This window comes from Anoplolepis gracilipes, chromosome 3 (genome assembly GCF_047496725.1).
Source record: "Anoplolepis gracilipes chromosome 3, ASM4749672v1, whole genome shotgun sequence".
Lineage (NCBI taxonomy): Eukaryota > Metazoa > Arthropoda > Insecta > Hymenoptera > Formicidae > Anoplolepis > Anoplolepis gracilipes.
In genome coordinates this window covers 11,324,454-11,350,121 of record NC_132972.1, presented here as the reverse complement: position 1 = coordinate 11,350,121, position 25,668 = coordinate 11,324,454, and the positions used below count along the sequence as shown (strand labels likewise).

General features: G+C 25.8%; 1 protein-coding gene across 4 annotated transcripts in view; it reads left to right on the top strand.

Moving 5' to 3' along the window:
- Nucleotides 1–25,668, top strand: part of Slo2 (slowpoke 2) — a 152,575-nt gene that overhangs the window by 39,890 nt on the left and 87,017 nt on the right. Inside the window, exon 1 of one of the 4 annotated variants that reach the window (XM_072889081.1) lies at nucleotides 16,490–17,698. The exons of the other annotated variants lie outside the window; for them this stretch is intronic. Coding sequence (XP_072745182.1) covers nucleotides 17,292–17,698 — 407 coding nt within the window. The 5' untranslated portion in view covers nucleotides 16,490–17,291. Of the gene's footprint in view, nucleotides 1–16,489; nucleotides 17,699–25,668 lie in introns of those variants that run through there. 4 annotated transcript variants of the gene reach the window in all.

Sequence of the window (25,668 nt, the reverse complement as noted above, 5' to 3'; positions counted from 1 at the left end):
TATTTTTAGGTTGTTAATTTCATAAAATTAATTTTATGCGAGACGATTTTGCTATACATACGTAGAACTATCAGGTTTCTTTTTTTTAGTGATAAATCCAGAGCATGATTTTGATCCTTTTTGGATTCTCAGATTTCATTATCGGATTCATGAACCGTGTTAAGAGCACTTGATTTATTGTTAGTGACATATATTTCGTGAAATACTACTTTCATTTCATTCTGAAACCAACGCTCCCTTTCCGTTGTAATCTGAGCAATTCGAAGTAGCTTGCAGAAAATTGAGTATACCCTCTTCAAGATACGGTAGGAAACAGATGATTATAATTAATTTTTATGATTCCTAAAATATTTTTTAGGAATTAATTTTTATGGCTTCTGACTGTTTTAATGCTTATTCTTTTTTGAAACGCAAGGAAACAAAGTTTCAAAGTTTCAGTATCACTATTTATAAAGCTTAGCTAATGTAGCATTAAATTTTTATCTTATCTAGAACATATAAAATAATAATATATCAAATTGTTATATATTGATATATATTAAATATATGTTGTAATCTGATAAATGAATTGCTGGATAGATAACAGAAAAATTATACAATAGAATAACATATAATTGCTTAAGAATAACATAATTGTTTAATGTATAATTGGAAAAAGAATTTATCGCAGTAATACAATAGTAGAATTTACGTAGTATGTTTTTTTATGCATTCTGTATCCGAGAAAAGAAATTATTTTTAAATATTAGGAGTTATTAATTCTCTTTATTATTTGCTTTATCTATCTGCTTTTTGCAGTTATCAGAACTATTATTTAAAATTATGTCATTAATGTATTAAAAATTTATAGATATATTTTTTGTTCAAAAGGTTTTAAAATTATTAATTTACGTTTTTTATTCACTTTCTCTTATTGTATATCAAATGTTATGTGATACTTGGAAAATTATTTTTTAACGAAAATTATCTTCTCGAAATAATGCATTTTAATGCACGTGATAAACGTAGAACACATTATAATATATTGTAAGGAAGTTGAATAGAACTTGTCGGTCATCCCGATAAAACGATGTCAGGTTTTTGTAAAATATCCCATATCAATAATACATTTTTATTATTTTGAATACCAATCGATTTTATCTAATAGATATACAATAAATTCTACAAGGTACGAGTTTATACACATGTAATACTTCAAAGAGCGTAAAGGCACTGATGATACGAAAATTCATAGTTGATTATACGGCTTTTCTCTATTAAGATTATTTAATTCAGTAAAACCTATAAATTCCTTTGATGACGAGTTTCTAATACACAAAGAACTTTGCACATAAGTCTCTTACTATTACTTGCAAGTGTTGTGATAACAATACGAAAGGCCAATCGTGTTTGCTGCTTTGGTCACGGTATACTATAAGAAAATTAGTCAGAGAATATGCAAATAGAATTCTACGTCTTTATACTTAAACTGAAATCTTTAAATAGACATAAGAGGCTGTGTAAAACTAATAATAAATAAAAAATTTTATTCGCCAAGTTTCTAATTGTTTGTTTGTAAATATTAAGTATTAAAAAATTTTAAACTTTATATATTTAATGCTTATTAAAAATTTATTTCTAGAAATAAATATTTTATATAAAATATTATATACACGTGTATCTATATATATATATATATATATACATATATCAAACGCGACACGTTTAAAATTAATTAAATTTAATTAAAATTAAAATAAATAAATAAACACTTAATAATTTTCTTGATTTTAAATATTTAGATTGCGATTTCTGATTATTAATCACTATATTGTTATACCAGTTTCTAAAGCTTTTTTTAAAGAGTGTGTTTCTAGATATCAACAATCTCGAATAACGTGTCAGTCGACTATAATTTCCTCGAACGAATTAGTTTCTTTGGGAATTTCTCAGTCTTGAAATGAGTTTCTGTAACAGAGTGTATTCTATAGTACGTGCGTTTATATTTTACAGAATATTACATGTTTCTCTATTTATGTGAACATTATTTTCGTGTTGAATTGTTATATAATTGTTTTCGAACAAAATTTAACAACATAACTAAACAACCTAAAGTGTTCTTTGAGTTGTTTTGTTAATCCATTATAATTTCCAAACAAGTTATTGAATAATAGAAAATTTCACGAGATTCAATTTGTTAAAATTATTCGTGAAACGAAACCTTTATATATTTATAATTGTCAACGTTTATTTAAAAAAATTTTTAAGTTTAAACTTAATTATTCAGTGATGAAATAATGCAGCATTAGAGAACCTTTACAACTATATAAACTGCTGATGAACTATGTTAATATTTATTCTATTATATATTTATTCAATTATGTATAATAAATATTTTTTGAATTTTTCAATTTTATGAATAGTAATAAATTACACTAATAGAGAAATATTTGATTCTCTCATGTACATGAGCCGTTATTATTAAATTAAGTACATTATGAAAGGCGATCCTCTTCAGGTATGTACCTACTCAACTCGCTCTATATTAATCTAACTACATTTGAACTATCTGGCCTTTGACGCAGATTGCTACTTGTGTCCGTGTTAAGTGCATCGCGTAGAAACCGCATTGGCAGCCGCGCTGATATTTGAAATATCTGCAACATCAAAAACATTTAAAAAGATGTTTAGTATAAATGCAATATTTTTAATTAAGGTCGCATTATTTTTGCGCCACTTTATCGATTTGAGTCTTAAAAGAAAGATCGAATAATATTATTTTAGTCGATTGCTTCGGTAAATATTATCATCTTATTATAGAATGTAAATAATCTGATTAAATTGCATGTTTTCGATGGGACTCTCACTTTAAGACTACTAAAACAAAAATTTATGGCGTTTAAATAAAAATATATTTTTTTTATTTATCACCGTTATTTTTAAATTACATATAATAACAAAATTAAAGAGTTAGTTAACAATATAATAGTATATGAATATACTATTATATATATATTTACTTATATTTATTTATTTATTAGTTTTAATATCAATATTTTTAGTTAATATTTTTTTACAAATAATTTCAAAAACTTTTAAAATTATATTTTACATTTTTTATTAAAATAAAAATATATTTTATAAACTATTTAACCTATATATTAAAATTAGAAAGATTGTAGGAAATGCTTAGGATAAACTAGGGTATGGCCATACGGAAAAGATGGTCATAGCCTGTATATTTTTTAATAAGCGCTTTTTTTTAGTCATTATTAAAAATAATCGATATTGTAAATATCGATTAATGACTAAAAAAGCGCATTATGTAGCGATTTTGTAGCCATCATGCCCTAGTTTACCCTATTAATTACTACTTAATTGCATAATTTTAAATACTTAAGTTTAGTTAACTAGTTTTGTATAAGAATGATATATATTTTAACAAATAAAAGCAAGTGATTAGCATAGACAAATAATATCATGATTTACATTGCTTTTATTTTGATTTACATAGTATTAAAAGAAAAATATATTACCTTTTTTTGAACACATATTCAATAATTACAAAAATAGTTATAAGATTGATACTTTTATTTTGCGAAACAGTATTTAAAATAATATTATTATTCTTTATTGCAGTTATCTTTTGCTCAGAGTTTTAAACTGTTTATATAATCAACGAAAGATAACATGAACATTTAAAATACGAAAAAGTTGTAGCATTCAGAACATCTATCGTCGTGGATACGATAATAGACCAAATGGAAAAAACCATATCTTTTTGATGGAAAACCTTTCGACATATGGAAATCGACTTGACCAATCCTTAGAGCATATTGCCGCGACTTTATCTACTTCATTATTCTTGGGGCCATTCTCTAAAAAAAAAAAAAAAATAATAAAACTAGTCAATTACCTTGACGGAAACTAGGGAACAAGAAAAAGCTGGAGAAATCACAAAGAAGAGATATTTTATAGATATTTATACACAACAATAAATCCGAATTTGCATATTTCCGACCGTGTTTTTATTTAACAACTCGATTGAGAATAGCACGGTGTGACTCGTCGTTATTATTACGTCGGAACGCGACACCGAGGTGATTTCTTCCGGGAAAGTGTCTGAGCTCGGCGTGCTAGAGCAATCCAAAGTGCTAAGTGTGAAACGATCGGCAGGTACTGTGCACAGAGTTTAAAAACAGAGTGTATCGTACTTGTTGCACGAAATGTCTTAAGTGTGTAATTGCTGATGTTTCACATTAACGTAGCATGCGATCGAATAAATTAATTAATCATCAGATGATGACATGATCTTCGATCCTCGAACCCGTTGCTTCTATGTATTTGCAATGCATGTTATGTGTAATGCGCATTTTTTTACGATTAAGTTTGTCGTAAACCGATTTTCTAAGTTATACCTACATAAAAATGAGCAAAATAGTATTTAAAGTAAGACATAAAAACATGTAAACTATTTAGTTTTTTCAATTTGTAGAAATGATAAACATTTTAAATTAAATATTTTAAATAGAGTTTTAATTTTATATATATATATATATATATATATATAATATATAGGTATACAAATATGTATACATATATGTATACCTATATATTAATTATTATTTTACGTTAACCATTTATAATGAGTAGTACAAGAAATAATTTATATAATTATTTTAACTTGGTTATTCTTGTTTTTAACAAATGGATGATTGATATTTTAATGTACGAGCTTTTCAGCCTTTTATTTTCTTATAACTATTTAGATTAATACAATTTAGACAGGCAAGTTTAGAGATTTGTTGAAGGTACGCTAAAGAAATCTTTGATCTGTTACATCAAAAACAATGCTTAAAATATACTTTCCAGAATTTTATTTCTGCGGAATTTTAATTTGATGTTTTATTATAGAGATGTTTAATGTAAGGTATTAAATGACGTGATAAATAATGATTTTCTATGAAATTTTTTTTTTAATGTCGAGATTTTATAAGAAACGCGTCTTAAAAAATATAATAAATTATATTTAATTTCTGGTAACGTGAAAAGTATATTTGAAAAATGTTTGCTCATTATCTTTGTTGTTCATCATGTATTATTATTCTTATGTTCCATTGTTTCGCAAGTTAAATGCTGAAATCTTTCTCTTGCCGTTATAACTATTTTATGTTGTTATATTAATAAAAGATATAAACACAAGAAGAGATGTTGTGTTTTGGAGATTTGCCATATTTTACTAAATTCCCGTGTATCTTCGATTCAAGATTTAGTGGTAAGCTTAGAAAGTAAGCATCCTCTTCAAATATATTATAGATTCCCTGAGCATGCTTTAGCTGTATCAACTTACTTCATAAATATCTCTCGACTAGATAGGGAAGCAGATTAATCTCTTCCGTTAGATTTTGATATTTTGCTAATATAATAGAATCATATATGCAGAATTTATAACGTACAAACTTCATAATTTTTTATATTAATGAGAATAGAATATTATTGGAGGATTAACAAAATTAAATATATATGATAACTAAACGCATGTTTTATACAATATATATATATATATATATATATATATTATATTTTTAGTAATTATATTTTTTTTCATATACTCTTTCTTTATTTTATATTTTGTACAATCAGTGTGGAAATTTGCTATATCTTTTATTACATCAATTGAGAGATATTTAAAATTATAATATATTACAACAAATTAATTTTATATGAATCAAGATAAAATTCAATAATAAAATGTATCAATCGAAAAAAAATATATATACATATATATTTAACTTTTTATATAAATACTATTGATGGAAAGCAATACTGTTGATGAAAATGTAAAATCACATATATCAGATTGGCACGCGCGTTGCAGCTACTGCTGCAGTGAATGGTATCAACAACGTGTCCTCCTGCATTGCGGCAGGGGAGAATTGTGGATGAAACTTTTGAACAATTACGGTTCTTTCTCTTTAATCGATGGCCGCTATATAAAGAATGTTTCGTGTGACATATTTTTCACAATTTTTTAATTTTTTCATTTCTCTTGACTACAGATGTTAAAGTGTAAATTAGAAAAGTTAATGTTTTTTTTTAAATTTACGATTACTACAAATTTACCGCAATGCGCACATTGCAGATATAAAGGCCTCCCACGCCAAATTTTCAAATTTATGTCACATATATGCTACGAAATTAGACTGCACATTTTAGACAAAGTTATACTAATTACGTTTGACATTTGACATATAAATTTCTTTAAATATTCTTTACATCTTTAGTACTCTTTGCATCAGATAATTAGTCTAACAGATTTATTTTTTTCTATTTAGAATTGAATATTTTTTAAATCTAAATTTCAAAATATATCTAATTCATATAATCACACACATTTAATTTACATAATTTATTAATTCTTATTATAGCAAATATTGATAGTTGAAATTAAATTCTTGCTAAAGTTTACTTTTTATATATCAATGAAGAAATATATATAAAAATTTTTTATATGTTGTACATATTTGCGCATTTAAGATGAATTCATTAAAACTTACATACAAAATTTTTAAAAAAAACATTAAATATAAGTGTAATTTAAATCTTAAATGTAAAATAATTTAATTAGAGATTATATATTACATTCTTGTTGAGAAAAAGTAATTTCAAATTTATTAAAGAATATAACTGGTTCCTTAATTATCTAGAATAGTGTTACATGATATAAACATAATCGATAAAATGAAATCTATATATAATATAAATATGTGTAATATAAATTATATTTAATATATAATATGAAATATATTTAGCTTTTATTTTGATTTGCTCGAAAATAAACCTGAATACTTGATATTCAAGAAAAAGAGAGGCAAATATACTTTTTCTGCAAAAGATTCTTTCTCAGGAGATCCTTAGAATTTTATCACACGCGAGAGTACAAGAATAAACATAGGAATAATTAAAACTTTCTTTAAATTATTTTGTAATAATTGATATCAGTTTTTCTCTCATGGTACATACATATATCTTGCACGTGGCTTCTTTTTATATATATATATATATATATATATATATATTTTTATATACTTTTTGTGTTTTATATATCTGACATATATACTATTATATAATTAGCAATAACAATTAGGGTATACCATTCACAGCAGATCACAGTCAAATTCTCTGAGAACTCACTATTGGGAAGTTTGGTGGAGATGATATTCCCTTATCAATATGCCTTGAGAGCCTTCCATTATCACGATGCCCTCAATGCACACGCGCAAAACAGGAAAGCACTCGAATACGTAGATGCTGTTATCCCAGCTTTCGACCTTTCTCTCTCTCTCTCTCTCTCTCACTCACACACACACACACATACACATACATATACATATATCACATCTTTCGCAAATGATGCCGCGGGCTGTAAAGCATGGGCTTAGAATCGTATAACCGCGGAAATGAGATGAGAGGGCAGAGTTCGCGATTTCTCGATGTAGGATATTATCTGTGACGGCAAGGTTGATAAATAGATCGAAATGTCGGCTTTCGGGCATGAAAAGCTGAAATTTTACAAAAATATGAAGCGAGAATCGATTTTTCTTTGTTATTATTTTCTGCTGACTAAATATTCTATAAACCGACAACTGATATGCATTAAAAGAATTTTGCTGACACTTAAACGCGCATTAATTTAGTCTAACAGCCTCTTTTCGCAACTTTATTCTTGTACGCCTAATACAATATTATGTAGAATTTTGTACAGTTTATGTTGAATTCTTATTGTAAAGCGAGAATATGAAATATGTGATAAATAAATCAATTTTGTAATTATAAAATATAACGATTTACATTAGAGTTGTGTTTAATTAAAAAATATTATGAGATCTCTTCATTATTAATTGATATCATATAATTACAATTTTAAAGTACTACAAGCAGGAAATTTCAATTATTGGTCGAAATATGTAATAATTTTAGTGGAGCAGAAGTTTATTTATTAATAATTTAATGTTTTTTTACTAATATAATTATTAAATATATGACAAGTAAAAATAGTTTTTTTTGGTAAAAATAATTTATGATTTCTATGTCACAGAACAAATATTTTATTTATAAAAGAAAATGTTTAAAGAACAGATGTGTTACATATACGTAATGTCTTGAATGATAATTTGATAGAGATGATAAAAGTTGAATCTAGTGATTATAAAATTTAACATTGTTTTATATATATATATATGTACATATATACATATATATATATACACAGGTTTTAAAAGCCCGTGGCATATTTTTAAGAGATGATAGAGGAAGGCATAACGAATATTTCTTGTTAAGTAATATAGGGCTTCGTTAATCCGGCCGGTAGGTGACGTGCAAGTATGCGCCGCACACATCTCATTGTCTTGGTATAGTATTTGTTTACCTTTTGTAATTACAGGAATTACTCGAACTGACTACCATTGACCTGTAAACAAAGTTCGCAGCAGCGAAGCATTCATTGTCGGACTCTCTCAAAAATTCCAGGAATAGCACAAACCGCGTTGTTTACAGCAAAAATGCCAGATCGCTGCGAACTTTGTTTACAGGTCAATGGTAGTGAGGTCGAGCAATTCCTATAACTACAAAGGGTAAACAAATATTATAATAGCAATGAGATGTAGTGTGCGCGTCGCCTACTGGCACGAAGCGACGCCGACTCCGTGTTGCTTAACAAAAAAATACTTGTTATGCCTTCCTCTATCACCTCTTAAAGTTATGCCGCTGACTTTTGAAACACCCTGTATATAAATTCATACATATACATACATATATATATATATATATATATATATATATATATATACATAATTTATTTTGAAACCTATGAAAGTACGCCACGTGAATGCAGACATAAGGTTTGAAAAGATTGCTCTGAGAAGAAGTTTTCTATTGAAATCGTGACGAAAGAAATGCACCGATCTACTCAAGTAGCTTTCATGGAATACACTTTGTGTATTGCATTTTCGTCTTTGTAATAGTACCACAGGATGCAGGTGGTTTGTCTATTTATGCAGTTTTAGTCTGTCTTTACCTTTTCTTTATTTATTCTGCGATATTCTTTGATATACATTTATCGCAGGCTTACATTTTCAAGTTTTTATCTCCATTTACAATAATAAAAATCATACTTTTACTTTTTCAGTCCATTAAAACGGTTGTATAATACATTTTGAAAAAGAATATTATTTTTCTACAAATTAATTTTTAAGAAAATAATTTCTCTTTAATTTGATATATTTTTTATATCACATTATATCTAGATAGGAAAAATAATTAATTAAAAAATTTGTTTTAAGAAATTAGTTTCTGTTTCTTTACTTATACTTAATTTTACATTATATTATCTTGAAAAGTTTTTTATAAGAGAATATATTTTTTTATATTATAATATTTGTAAATACTTATTTACTTTATAATTTTAATAGGTACAGATTAGCACTATGTATGTATATATAATAGTATATATAATTGTATGTGTCATAATATAATTATGAAGATACTATTATTACTTAATTTATTGTTTGAATCTGAATATCAAATAATTTAATTTAATCTTGATTAGATTCATCTTCATCGTTAGTTAGAGAAATCTCAATGTTACCTTGAGTTTCATGACATTAATTCTATTTCTACAATGTTAATCATTTCATATTTATCACGAGATGAAGATATAGAATGCCCATCAACTTATTTAGTGTGACAGTTGTTACTATATTTTTAATTATATAAAATATTAGACATTATAACAAAGATTTCTTTTTGTAGTTTACTTTTTATTTAATATTAAATTTAGTGTATTCTAATATTATTTTTTTTCTTAGTTATTAACTTTGTTATTTTTGTCATTAATTTTTATGCAGCATAAATTTCAATTGTTTGTTTTTATATCTATTTTATATTATAATTTGTCATATATTAATATATATATACACATATATATATATATATATATATATATATATATATATAAAAGCTTGATATTTTTAAAAAGTTTATTATTATTTATTAATTATTTATGTCGCAAAAATTTTTATATTAAAAATATTATATTTATATTAATGATTCTTTTAATTTTATGCAATGTTTTTTAGCTCACGAAAAGTGATTTAATCATCTGTCTTTTTTTCATATATAAAATTAAATACATTTTGGATTAAAATAAAATGAAATAAGTCTCATGCTGAGAGTTGTTGAAAACAGTCTTCAGTTAATTTCAGAGGATGTATTTACGCTGCCAGTAATTTTAAACTATTTACTTCTTTTTGAAGATTCATCGTTGAAATTTAATAGATTGCATGGGTTACATATATGATGAGAGAACATGTACAGAGAAAGAAAGAAAGAAAACTAAAAGTAGAAAAGAGCAGAACTAAATTAATTAATGTGGTAAATTTTGTACTTTATCATTTGTATTATAACTGTTTTTTTTTGTCGATTTTATCGTTTTTTCTACGGAAAAATTAATGCTTTATATTATTTAATGTATAAAACAAACTTTTAAAATTAATATATTGTTCGTAATTTATGTAATGTTACTTCTAACTGTTTTAATTATTTTTATGTATTTTTTGTAATGTTACTTCTAACTGTTTTAATTATTTTTATGTATTTTTTGTAATAATTTCTTCAAACTCTTGAATCATATAGATTAAAAAGTTCGAAACAATGTAACATTACTTTGTTTTAAGTAATTTAAAAAATGACAAAGCTTACGAAGTACAACTTGACATTCGTGTTGAGCTATTTATAAAAGTATAGATTAGCAGTGTCACAGAGGTCTCTTGATACTTATTGTACTATATCTTGGTCACTTGGTTCTCTAGAGACGTGCCTAAGGTCAATAAATCCTGAAATAGACCTAGCTGAATAAATGTTATCTACGGTTCCTGAAACAATTTCTATTTCAAAAAGCATAGCAAAACTATGTTTGCCATTATAACTTTGCATTATTTTATTCAATAAATTGATGATATAACATCAGGATATAATTTATGTACAAAATAAAACGAAAATATTACAAATCTAAACTAGAAAAATAGAGATAAAAAAGCAAAAACTCGAAAAATTTTACAATTTAAATATAAATAAATTTTGAATTAATTATTTTTATATAAAGTATATGTCATTTTCACAGATGTTATTGTGTTAAAAAATTATTTTTTATAAAATAAGTTATTATTTACATCAATTGGTAAGAATAAATTTGAATATCATTATATTTTTTTAAATTTTGATCGAGTATATATTTATATATATATATACAAGTATATATTTTACTTTTAAAAAGTTTAAAAAGAACATTGCATTACTCGTTGTTACGTCATTCTCTGATGAGGCACTGACCGATATGCAAAAGTAATTTAGTTTAATTAGAATTGCATAATGCTGAAGAGAATTGCGCGCTGATTGCTAGCGGCTATCTCTGGCATCTACGGCGGCGCTTGGTGTCTTCCTGACGTGCCATTACAATGTAAAAGTAGAGAGGTGAATCTTTAAAATATTCTCTCTTTTTTCTCCTCTTTCTTTTCGTTTCTCCTATTGATTTTATCTTTTCGTTTGAACAATGGATTAAAATTTGAGGAAATCAAATAATTTTCAAGTTGACATAGAGTGGAAGCTATCTCGCACACATTATTATGATATTTTTAATGCAACTATTATTTTCAAACAAAAGTTGCAAAAATAATGTATATTTATATAGTATTTATATCAATCAAATATTTATATTTATCTAATTTTATTTAAAAAGGTGAAACAATAGAAAAGAGAGTAACAATTATTATTTTTATTATTAAATAAATAAATTTTTTACATGATATTTTACTACTTAATTAATTTTAACAATTTAAAGTCACGTGCTATTTTTTTAAAGTATACAAAATTTAATTAATTAATATATAATTGAAACTTTATTAAAATTAATTTAATATTAATAATTTTCTTTTAAAGCATGCGCGTGCTAACATATATATATATGTTATATTCGATTATTTCTATTTTAATTAAATCAACATATTAATTAGATATTAATTATATTTATTTATTTTTGCGATATAAAAATTCTTAATTTTATGAGATACTTATTATCAATTTGTTTAATGTATATTTGAAAGAGATATTGTAGCGAATGATTTAAAAATATTAGGTATAATTTATATACGTTTCTCAAGAAAGTGTATATGCATATACAATATACAATATATATATATATATATATATATATATATATATATATATAAGGTTTTCTTTCTTTTATCTATGCACATACACGTACATACATACAATTAAATAAATAACAAAAAAAATTAATTAATTTTCAGCATAAGATTTTTTTAAAATAAAAATTCTACTAAAGAAAAAATCTAAAAATTTTAATAATTTTTGAATACAAGAAAAATTTAAAAATATCAGCGGATTTTGTTTTGTTTAAGTACAAAATTTTATTTGTTTTTTTTTTTTTTATTTCAAGTGAAGTTTGCTTTACTTTAATTGTATAAATATTAAGAAATTGTGAAGTAGAGTCATGTCTAATAAAAATTTCGCTAAAAAGTCGACAAATTGATCAAAAGATTCGTAATTAAAGGGAGATGTGAAAAGACATGACAAATCTAGAACATTCTATATCATATGTATGTGTGTGTATAGTGACGAGTGAAAGAGACTTTTTTTTTAATCAAAAACTCTCGCAGTGCATGTGTGTGTGTGTGTGTGTATGTGTATGTGTGAGAGAGATACACAGTTATATTTATTTCAATTTACTTTACTATCTTTCCATTGAAAGACAGGAAGTAGTTATATTTATGTGCAATTACTTTTTTTTTTGTAAAACTTTCACTTTAATCTGATTCATTCTGATTACTCATTTCTATTGTTGCATTTATCTACATGATCATTTATACATCGAGAACCATTATCGTTTATTTATCTGATGCGCAAGTTGCTGTTTAGATATTTATGCCTAAGTGAAATATATCGGTTGCGATCAGCCCTGAAGTGTAGTAGCTCTTTCCGTTAAATCAAATTGCTTTTTCGTGTGTAACTGGCTAACATCTCAGTTATTTTGACACATAGCTGCTTCTGTGTGAAACACTTTGCGCGCGAAGTTTTGATAAATATATAAAATTGAGAAAATAAGAGCGAAGAAGTGATTAAGTCATATCTTGTAAATGTAAATAAATCTGCAGCTATCAGTATTTTATGTGGCGCACATTTAATGACGCGTCGAAAAATGAGGTCATAAGTATACGTATGGCGGAACGATGATTGGTGTTGGTGCAGATAGAAATGATTTAATCCAATTTAGAATTTGCGCTTCCCTGCTTGCTGAAGTTATGCATATAGATGGACGATAAATCTCGAAACCTTATTGGCTTGTTAGTAGTCTCCTGGATCTTCGGCCTTTACCAATTTAACTTCTAGTCTCGATAAATTTGTATGGCCTATCGGAAAAGTGCGTTACTTAAATTTTTTGAGGATGTTGAATATAACAAATAGAAACTATCACTATCACCATGTGGTCAATATAAAGAATTTTGTGTCCAAATAAACGAGAAATATCGATCAGGCCTAAACGTATCAGCTGACAGTTGACCTATATTGCAATATGTTTCCAATGATGGTCAAGAGGACACTTTCGTGATCGACGCGTTTTACTACTTATTGATTCTGATTGGCAATATATTTTAAAAGAAACGTTAAAAAATTCAATTATCTTATTGTACGCGGATTAAACAATTATTTAGATAAAGAAAAATTTAGATTATAATTTTTATGTGTGTATGTGGGTAAGATTAATAAATATTTTATGTGTGATAAAACTTTGTCCATCTTTCATATACTTTTTTTCATTAAGGTCAGTCAATATATGTTTATATTTTATAATTTTATGGAATGGATCTATATATAGAATATGGGTAATTTTTTTCTTTAACTCAAACTTTTTTTATATAAATAGATACATTATATGATAGATACATCGTTTCCAACTTATTTCGCGATAGCTTGATTTGTGATTGCAATTTTAAATTTACTCGGTTCCGGCTTAAAATTGTATGGGCCTTTATAAAAGGTCTGAAAGACCGGCGCTCGTAAAACAATTGTTTGTTGTGGAAACGAAGAACGGGGTTCTACACAACTTCCTCGCTCTTGTGTGGGTCAAAATGAAGGTAGCGGACATGAATTTACGATACTACTAGGCCGGTAGGGTTGCTCTCACTGCTTTCTTACTTCGCAGCATGATGAACGCAGCCTCGAACACCATCTTCTACTTTCGTGAAGCTACTCTGTTACGCAAGTTTTACGATGACTGCGATTGAAGCATTCTCAGAAAATATATAAAGTTTTCTCATTTAGATATTAAAATAAAATATTGAGGCATTAGATTAAAAATGATAAAAATTTTAAATTTCAAATCAAATTATGTTATCCTATATGTATTGTATATATTGTATATTGTATATATAGGAATATATGATTTCCGATTATGCGTAAGATATTAAAGATAATTTTTGACAATTTTTTGACAATTTTAAATACCAAAGAAAAGCAGAAGAATCGAGAGTCTCTAATGTTGACAATAATCTTTTAATAGAACTTGCGACCTTAACAATGGTCCGTGCAAAATTCCCTTCACATGAAAATGGCATGTAATTGGACTTACTCTCATCATGATTGGAGCAAGCAGCTCTGCGAGCTTCAAACTAGTACTAACAACGGGATAAGAACAGATAATTAAGTTTCCCTTGAGATCTCGTTAGTTAAACTATTTTTAGCTTTGTCAAAATAATCTTAAGCTCGAACTTCTATTAAAATCTTTCAAGAGGCTTATGTATAATTATACTTGTACGTATTATTTTGTCTACAATGAGAAAAAATCAAGTTACATAAATTTACTCTGAAATTTATTTATGCTGAATTTTTCGCTGTTTAAATCAAGAATTCTATACTTTTTTCCTTCCTCGCATATTATACAATAACATCCATAAAAAAATATTTGCGTTATACGCATAAATACATTTTTAAAAATATTTTTAATTATTATGATTTGAAATTGCGAAATGTAATATGAAATAAAACACTACTTCAGCGGATTTATAAAATTACGATATAAAATATTTTACTTTTTACATTTTAGATTCTTAGAATTTGATATTATTTTATGTATAATAAGTATTTTATTTAATTTTTTATTTTATAACAGTTTTCTAGTTTTCTGTCTCTTTCTCTAATCTTAGTTTCCTTCATAAAATCTACAGATAGCTATTTTATAATTAAAAAACTTTATTTTAGTGGTTGGCATCATTTATTGCTACATGAATATTTATGTATAATTTAAAATATATATACATATATGTATATATGTGATATAGATATGTGTGCATGTGTGTGTGTGTGTGTGTGTGTGTGTGTATGTGTATGTGTATGTATGTATAGATATGATTACCATACTTTTATACACTATTATTACTCTTACTTTTGTTATACATATACTATTACAGACACACATGACAAATTTATATATAAATTCTGAAATCTTTTATTAATATTCTACGATGGAAAAGAGTGAAATAATAAAAAAAAAAGTTGAATTTTAAGTACGAAGTAAGAATTTTAATAAGTAATAATTGTTATATTATTGTGCATGGAAACATATCCTTTGCATGTTGTCGCGTAGTACTAAATGCTCCGATTATGATAAATATTCATGTAGTTTTATGTGTTATTATATGTTAAAAACGCATGAACCCACATATAATAAATGGTTTAGATTCAAGTATAAAAGCTACAAGATTCAGTGTGGAAATATTGCAGATAAAAATTTGTCGACCATTTTTACACAATTGAAATCTAAAATATGTCTAAATTTAATATCAGTTATTAATAATAATTCATTAGCATACATATTTTGCACGCTTATATTGTGTAATTTTTTTATTATTTATCTTTCTTCATTTCTCGCTTACATATTTTCTGTTTTTTTCTGTTGTATCATAATTTTTATTGTAAAAATGGTATTTAATGTGTAATACTAACGCGCAATGTAATATAATATATTATGTAATTATAATATATTACATAATATGTGTAAACATAATAATAGCGCTATTAGAAATAATTTAAAAAAAATAGAATTTTTTTGAAAATTAAAACGTATATTTTTGTTATTTATATATTTATTAAATATAGATTTTTATAACGATTTATATAAATATATATATATATATATATATATATATATATAGCCAAATTTATTTAATAAATTATAAAGTATAAAATTTTTAAGAAAATTATAAAAAGATATTTAATTAAAAATTTACACATACGTGTAATTAATTTGAAATAAAATTATAATTTGTTTATGTGATACATATATAATTATTCTGATAACGCTGTTTATGTTTGAAAATGATAAAATACTGTTGCCATTGATCATTATTGTACATGCATTATATATATGTGTGTATCTATTAATAAATTGTATTTTAGCATAATTTGTATACCTTTATTGATATTAAATTTTTAATTTTATCAAGTATTTTAAACAAAAAGTAAGAGTCACGCGCAACAGTGTCATTAAATACAAAAAAAGGTTTCATAAATTTTATTGCGCATTCTTTTAGAAATGTAAGTTTTCCTTAAAGTTTTCATTTTTACTTGCAAATTCATTAAATTTACATTACAAAGTTTAGACGTTAGCAACTTCTCATTCGTATAAACTTCGCAGTACTGTGGATGACACGAAACATAAAATTCAAGGATTAAGAATAAATATTAACCTTTAGCCATGTTGACATTGTGATTGTGATATTACAAGCGAGGAAATTCAAGCGGACGAATCTTGAAATTTACGTTTATGTGAATGACTTTTCCTCACGCTCTTTATTTTACTAAAGCAGGATTGTGAACTGTGTCAAATGTTTTCTTATCAGTTCAGGAAGCGGTCATAACATAAAAGTATATAATCTACACTTCCTCAAGTTTTAAATCATTGTGTCGAGGAGATTGCTAGATTATACTATATTTTATTTAATATCTTGATTTTATCTTATGTAATATCTTATGTAATATTTTGATTTAATGAGAAATTTCTGAAATGGATTCTGTTTTATTAATGAATTTTAAAAATAATTTTTAATGAAAATTTTTTTATGTAAATGTAAATTGCAAAAACTGTTCGTATGAATTTCTTTCTTTTAGATGCTTAAATAGAAGCAAAGATTTTAATGTTAACGTTGATCGACTTTTTTCATTGTCAGTCATAATTTAATATGAGATCAAAAGGGATCGATTATTATTCGTTTGATATAAAAAAATTAATTCTATTCTACGACAATCGTGGCGTTACTCTTGTCTCTCGTTTGAAATACTTTGTAAAAAATAAACGAGCAGTTGTGATGATCGCGAATACTCGCGTGCTGAGCGCAGACATGTCGATGTACTTCTTCCGGCTTCACAACCTGCGCCGTCAGGCGGAGGAAGTACGCAAGAAGCGGCAGAAACATGGCAGAGGCAGCCAAGGAGGTCAACTTGGGACCAATCACACAGACCAGTCTCAACCGACAGCTGGGTCCATGCAATCCTGCAACCGGGTCCATCGAGGCCCAAGCAAGCTTTTTGAACGAGCTCCTCTGCAACCTAGCGACTCGCTTGACGAAATTGCCTTCCAGATACCGAGGTAAACTTTCTCACTTGCATGCTTTTGCTTAGAAAGTTCCTTCGTCCCTTGCGTCCGCTTCCTTTTCATCGGCTTCAGATAATGGTAATTTGAGATTTATGTCATACCAAGAATCGAGAATGTCATGCAAATCTAAATTTTTTAATATATATTAACTCTCAAATACATATGTAATTTATTACAATCTCTCTATATTTAATATATTATATTTTTCTGTAAAAATATTATAATTAAGTTACAAAATATGTATTTGTGAGTTTTATTTAAATTTTAAAACAATAAGAAATATTTTTCTTATGCCTTTCATTAATTTTTTTAATTTTTTAAGTTTTAAATAACTTTTGGGACACATAAATACAAAGAGATAAATGTACAAAAATTAGGATAATAATTCGGTAATAACTTCATTGCACTGTGTTAATAAATTATAATCAAATAAGGTACAAAATAAAATGTAGTAAAATTTTTTATTTTTTTATTATAATAAAAATTTTATTCTTTTCTCTCTAATTGATCCTTTTGAAATGTTTTATATTATAATATATAAACTATGGCTTTTTATTTACACTTTATGGTACGCAAATCCTGCTAATTTAATTCCTGTATTGTCAACTTTTTACAAACAACAATGAATACGTATTCTCCACAGAAAATGATTATTTATCCTAACATTAAGGAATTTTATCGGTAGTATTGAGTAAAATTTATCAGAAAATATAATCGATAGTAGATGAATATGAGTTGAATAAATGTTAATTAATATATACCTATATAATTTTATTGTTGAATATACAAAGTCAAAGTATCGCAGATCAAATTTACTATAAAAAAAATAAAACTTAATTGAATTTAGATCATAATGGTTATATAATGAAAAAGTGTGCAATATGCATAATTTGAATATACATATCTAATTTAATTTAGCTTTTAAAATATTTATTTCTTATCTCTCTAATATATTGTAAATTTAATATAAATTCTCTAATAAATATAATCTGTCTCATTTTAATGATGCAGTGCATCATGAATAACATTTCATACAGCTTAGCTCCATTAAGAATTTATTCATACCTCTATTATTCCGAGGCGAAACATTATCTTGCATTTGAAAGATTAATTCGATAAGGCGATTTACACAATTTTAAAAAGTCAATTTGTGCAAAATTATCTATTATTCTTATAACTTCTAAATGTAATTTTTTTATACTGATCTTCACGCGAAATAATTGTAAGATATTGTTAAGACAACAGAAGAATATTCCACTTTCTTAGGGAAAGGTCAAAGGTCAAGAGAGACGGGATGTTGAGATGTTTCGAGAGAAGTGCAAAGTTTGTAGAGATATGTATGATGAATCTCAGACGAAATATAAGCATCATTAAACTTCCAATAGAAACTCGTGTAAATACAAACCTGTCATTGTCTTGACAATTCTTTATTGAAACGAGTAGAAAAATATGAGGTACAATGAAAGAGCGAAATAATGAACGTATTATATGTATGTGTGTAGGTGTCCCTTCATTCTCTCTATTTCTTTTATATACGAGTTATTTAGGCAATTTAGAGATAGTTTCTTTTCAACGGAAACGAAGAGAAAGGAAAGCGAAATTATTATCTATAGCAATTTTATAATTTTTAACATTATATACTTTTGTGTGTGTATGTATTTAGAAGATTGTATGTAAAATGAGCAAAACGAACGAGAATTCTCTACATATATTGTCAAGATTTTAGTATTTTATATTTTTTAATTTTTATTTGATAGCAAGAAATAATACATATATAACGCTTTATGTGCACGCACAAAATATATTAGATATAAAATTATATTTTTTCTCTCTATAAATATTACATATAAGAATATAAAGAATAAATAAAATATCTATATAAAATAAAAATAAAATAAGTATACAAAGTTATTTATACAAAGTTTTAGATAAAATAAATATCTCAAATTTTTATATTTTTAATATTTATGTAAAATTATTTATTGTTTAAACAAAATTAGTGGTGTAAATTACATTTCCTATTATTGATTTTTTGTTTGGAATGTAAATCAAATTCATATTTGATGTATATTTTTTAATAAAATAGCGTCAATCCTTATTTTATAAGTTTACACAAACTTATATTCTTATTTTGTGCTTTATAGGAATTTGTATTCGCGCGATTATTTTCATAAAACAATAATTAGCATCAATTGATTCAATTTTATTAACAAAGTGATTGAAATATGCAATAAAAGAGTGGCTTCATAGTTTAAAAAATATCTATCTTTACGCATCAAAGCTTTTATGTTATAAAAAATACATACATTACATATACATATTAAAATTACGTTACATACATTAAAATTTTAAATAATATTCTTTCGAGGGCTGAATGAATTACGATACAATTACTATAAAAATATCGATCTTTAATAAATTGTAATTAGCAAATGTTTGCAAATTAGAAAATAATTAAAGAATTATTTTTAAATATCTTATAATTTATCCGTTGAATGCACTAATTGCAGTATTAACGTAATAATTTAAATAAAATTTATGTTTCATCAAAATTGCATTTTATCCAATATATATAATATATTGTCAATATTTTGATGCTCTTGTTAATCTATATTATTCTTTTATTTGATAATTTCCGTTGAGATGATAGTCGCACGCGTCAATGGAGAACTATTTGCATTAACTGAAGTCACGACAAATAGATTTTGTGAATTGTAACTGTATAGTTCCGCCCATTCTCTTTCATTCAGTGATGGTGAATGGGACGTGCAATGACAAGAGGATATTGCTTCCTCACGGAACTCCGGGTCGCATAGAAGTCGAACTTTTAACTTGTTTAATTACGTCTGCCTCTCCTGGGAGTAGATATCCGTGGACGCAATCCTCGCCGGATTAGTCGCGCTTTTTTGTTTCTAACGAGCGAAAGAACCCGTCGAAAATTGACGGAATTTCTGGAGGCAAGTCCGGAGAGTCGCGGTTGACTAGCTAGAAACGAGGAGATGGAAAATGATGGTAGAAGGAATTGGATTACGCGCGCTTGGATACGCTGGCTGTGCTTCTCTCAGCTGGTGAAACTTTCGATCGCGAGATTGTCGCCATTGCAGGGCTCGTAAATTGAAGATAGTTAGACAAGAGTTAAACAACTATTGATTTTCTGGTTTATCGCAGATTTGCTTTAACAAATATTAAAGTAAGCACACAAGATAGTCTACTATTTCTTACTTAATAAACGCTTTATTTTTTTTATTGGATATTGGAATTAATCTAAAAATAGAGGCAGATATTAACAATAGTATAAATACAATAAAAATGCAAAATATTTTTAAATTATCAGTGTTACGTAATTCTTTAATTAAATATGAATAAAAATAATATTAATATTATTAATAATATAAATTAATATATGTAAGAACTATATTTTAAATTAAGAGATAATTTAATTAATTAATTAATTAATAATGTTTAACTTAAGACAGGTGCTAATTTATTAATATAATTTATTATATTCTCCAAGAATATAATATTATTTTATTCAATTATTAATTGATTAAGTTGCAAAATTCTTCTCACCAAAGCATTTAAAAAGATTATTTTATACGATTTAAAATTTCTCTTAATTAACATAAGTATTTTTATATTTATAATACAATGTGTTTTTCACGACAAAACCTTTTATCAAATTTTAAATCCGATCACGTTTTTCAGCAAGTGATTGTCACGGGATTCATAATAAGATAAAGGATTCAGTAACGAGGTGGTTTGATAAGTCTGAAAGAAATAAAGAGTGAAAAGAGTAATCTTATGAATCGCTAGTGTTTCGCCGCGCCTCTGAAAATCAGTCGTAAACACACCCCTTTGTCAAAGTTCGTCCGTCATTTACATTGACAGTAAATTTCTGTCGGACTATCTTTGTTTAACGAATTTAGAGGCACGACAAACTGATGGAAATTCTAGAACGTAACTAGAATATGTAACTGATTTAGAAAGAAGAAAAACGTGGATCAGAAGAAAGAAAAGAAAATAACAATGTATTTAATCTTTTTAAATTTTCTCATCGACAGAAATGATTGAAAATTTTCCTTCTTTTTATTCTTAATACGCTCTACTGTAGAATAAAAATTGTACATATAAAATTCTAATACAAAATCTATAAGTTCAGTTTGAGTTATATATTTTGATACGCATTTTTTATATTTACTATTATATAATAGTAGCTAACCAACAAGACAAAGGACAATAAGCAATTATCATAAAAATGCGTATCTTATCAAATATACCAAAGTATATAGATATATAATTATTAAATTGCACTTATAGATTTTCTTATCAGAATATTATTTACATATCTGTTGTAGAGATCGAAGAAGTATATAGTATGATTAATCAATATCCATCAATCGGCATTGACCCAGAAACGTCATGTACATAAATAATGAAATTTTTTGTACTATAACTACCACCTATTTATTAATAGAATAATGCGTGAGCCTCGTGAAAGTATACATTCGTTAAGTTTTGTCAATCTCAATTTAATATTCAAGCTAACCTTCTGATTGGTCGTTTTTCTGTGGGGTTGCTGGTTTTAAATATTTATGAGAAACGTTTTTTTCTCTTCATAAACTCAATCTATTTATTTTTAAGTCTCACACTGTGCTGACTTGTTGTGCAAAATGATTTAACTTTCTAGAGAAGCAGCTTAAATAACTTATATATTATTATGCAAGATGTGGCTACATTACGTGTTAAATATTCAGTGAAGTGTCAGATGAAAAATCAGACAGATGTAGGTGAGATTTTAAATGTTCTTTTTCTGTTGTTGAACATAAATAGATAAATAATATATAAATGTGTGATATATCATATATATAAATATACTGCAAGAAAGCGTAATAATAGAATGAGATTTTATCGAATATCTGATTAAATAAAATTTAATTGTACTAAATCTAACTACAACATATCAGTTGATATCATGAAAAAAACTCTTATATTATTAAACTTCTAATGCAAATCATTATTGTTTATTCGAATATTGTTTTATTTAAATAAATCTGCACGATTAATTGTTTAAATATTATCAATTCAAATGCTATCATTTAGCGAATGATATCAAAGGGACTCTATGATGAGAGATAATTGACAAAAGGGACTAATATATATATATATGGAGTCGCTTTCCTTTACGTCTGAAATAAAGTAACGGAGAGTAATGCATTTTGAAAGTGACAAGAAAAGATGCGGAAAAAGAGTATGTTTTTAAATAAAGATGAGAGACATTTTGACATATATTCAACTGTAATCAAGAATAATAATCGAAGCATCATGTGTTCCACATATAGAGGAGCACATTGTTATGCCTCTGTATACATATATTTCTCACGAGAATATTGTCGAGGATTTTCACATCTTCGAAGTACTTATCGCCCTTAACGACGAGAAGAGCGCTTTTGTCTTCGGGATGTCTATAATAAAGCCGTAATCGGAGATAAGAAGATCGACTTGGTGAAACAGAGATACGCGTTAGTACAGATATAAACATAATTTGAGTTATCGCTCGTCAGACACGGCCACGTTAACGAGACAATGGTGCAAAGAGATGGTAAATGGTAACCTTAAATTTATTTTTGTTGCAGTAGGTAACTGTATTTCATGGTCTTGTTATCTAGCTGCAAAAGAAATTTTGTTCTTTCATATACGTTAAGAAATAAAAAATACTTTGCGTGTACGCAATGTGTACTATAATATTATTATATAAAAAATTATAAAATATATTTATATTATACAAGGTGTTTTTAAACAAATATATTATTTAAATATATAAAAAACATCACGTCTTAAGAAAAGATATTTTATACAAAAGTTATTTTTTATCTAAAAGCCACATAAGGTGGTGCCATTTGGTTTTGGATTTACGTGCCAAAATTATATAGAAATCGTTGTTTTTCTTTTTATTAAAACGCCCCTAATTTTTTATCTAAAGGGATTTCTCGCAATATTCTGTAAAAAAATATAAGAGTATAATGATCAAAAATTGAACAGTTTACAAGATATTTTACACTTTAATTTGACATAATTTTATATGAATTATGAAATATCCCATAAAATATTCATTTTTCGATTATTTTACTATAATATACTTTTATGCAGAATAATTAGAGGATTGATGTAAAGAAAACGTATAGTTCTTTCTCTTTTAATGAAAAAGTATAAATTTGCAACGAGCAGATACATATTTTTTTTCTTTAAGACAACTACATATTTTCTTTACATCAACTGATTTCTCTCTATTCTGTGCATAAAAGTATTGAGAAAGATAATCGAAAAATGAATATTTTACGAAATATTTCCAAATGTATGCAAAATTACGTCAAATTAAATTATGATATATCTCGAAAATTATTGAATTTTTGACCATATTTTTATAACTTTTTATGCAGAATATTGTGAGGAATCGATTTACATATATAAAAAATTAGAGGCGTTTTATTTAAAAAAATAAGGTTTACTTGATTTCTATATGACTTTGTATACCCAAGGTCAAATCAGTAGCACTATTTTATATTCCCCTTTGAGCCAAACAACTTTTGTCTGAAATATTTTTTTTATATATTTTTATTTATTTTTATTTATATATTTTTATTAATTTTTTTATATTTAAGCATATGTTTTAAAATGGGACACTTTTATTTATATTATATAAAATAATATAATATAATAAAACAATATAATAAAAAATACACAATAATAAGATTTTATTGTATTATAATAAGACTTTTTAAAGTTTTGAGTTAAAATCTATAGAAAATTCTATTTTATGTTATATTTCAAAAATATAACAAAATGAGCTGCATGTAGTGTGTTTGAAAAATGTCAAAGCAATGCTAACTTAACAATAATTGATAATGATTATTATTTATGCTAAAAATGATTTTTCTATATGTATCTCTTTGCTTTTTTTGTAACGTCATTATTCTTTGTAACTTCGTTTTATGCGTGAGGGAAAGCAAATGAACGCTTCTATCAATTATCTGTGATCGCATACATTAATATCAGATTAAATAGTAAATGATCACAGCTGTTGATTATATTTAAATAATTGATCATATTGAGATCAATTAAAAATCCATTAAAAATTTATTAAAAAATTGTCTTTAAAATTTGAAAATAAAAGATCTTCCACATATACTTTACATTTTTAATGTATAACGTAATGATGCAAATAAAACATTCTGTTTTGCTAAGATGATTTCTACAATTTCAGAGTACGAAGACATTTAATCCAGCGGGATTACTCAGGGAAGCTCAGGGAAGAAATAGCGGAAATGCTTAGATCGTTTCGTTAGAGTGCAGACAGCAAAGCTGACCGTATATTTTCGCTCAATATCGGAATAAATGTTCTCGCTCTCGGAAGCTCGTAAAGCCAATTTACTACTCGCCTTATTGACAGACACTCGTAACGAAGTGATAGTAGTAAAACTCAGAAATAAACCGAATTTTAAAATGGTGGTTGTTGGAGTGTTTAAAACATTACAGACCATATTCTTATGTAAATTTTACACGGTTCTTTAATTGTTAATCATTAAATTGGACTAAGTAGCATAATGCATTATTACATGCGAAACTAAAGTTAAAACTTGTGTTTTATATGTAGGTCATTGAACGGAGTCTATTGGAAAATATGTAATTATTAGATGGAATTATTATATAATTCTAATATTAAATAAATATATTTTAGAATTACTAAATCAATATTAAATGTAAAATTTAGAATCAAATGTATAGTTCAATATTTAATATAATATTGAGAGAGAAGAGACACATTTTAATTAAATTATTTCTTATCTTATTTTTTATTTAACTCAGTTTTCTACAAATTGCAGGAGATAAATATTTACTGTTAATTGAAATAGGCAATAAAAATTTGGATAAATATAAAATCAAATTTCTATTTTATTATTATTATT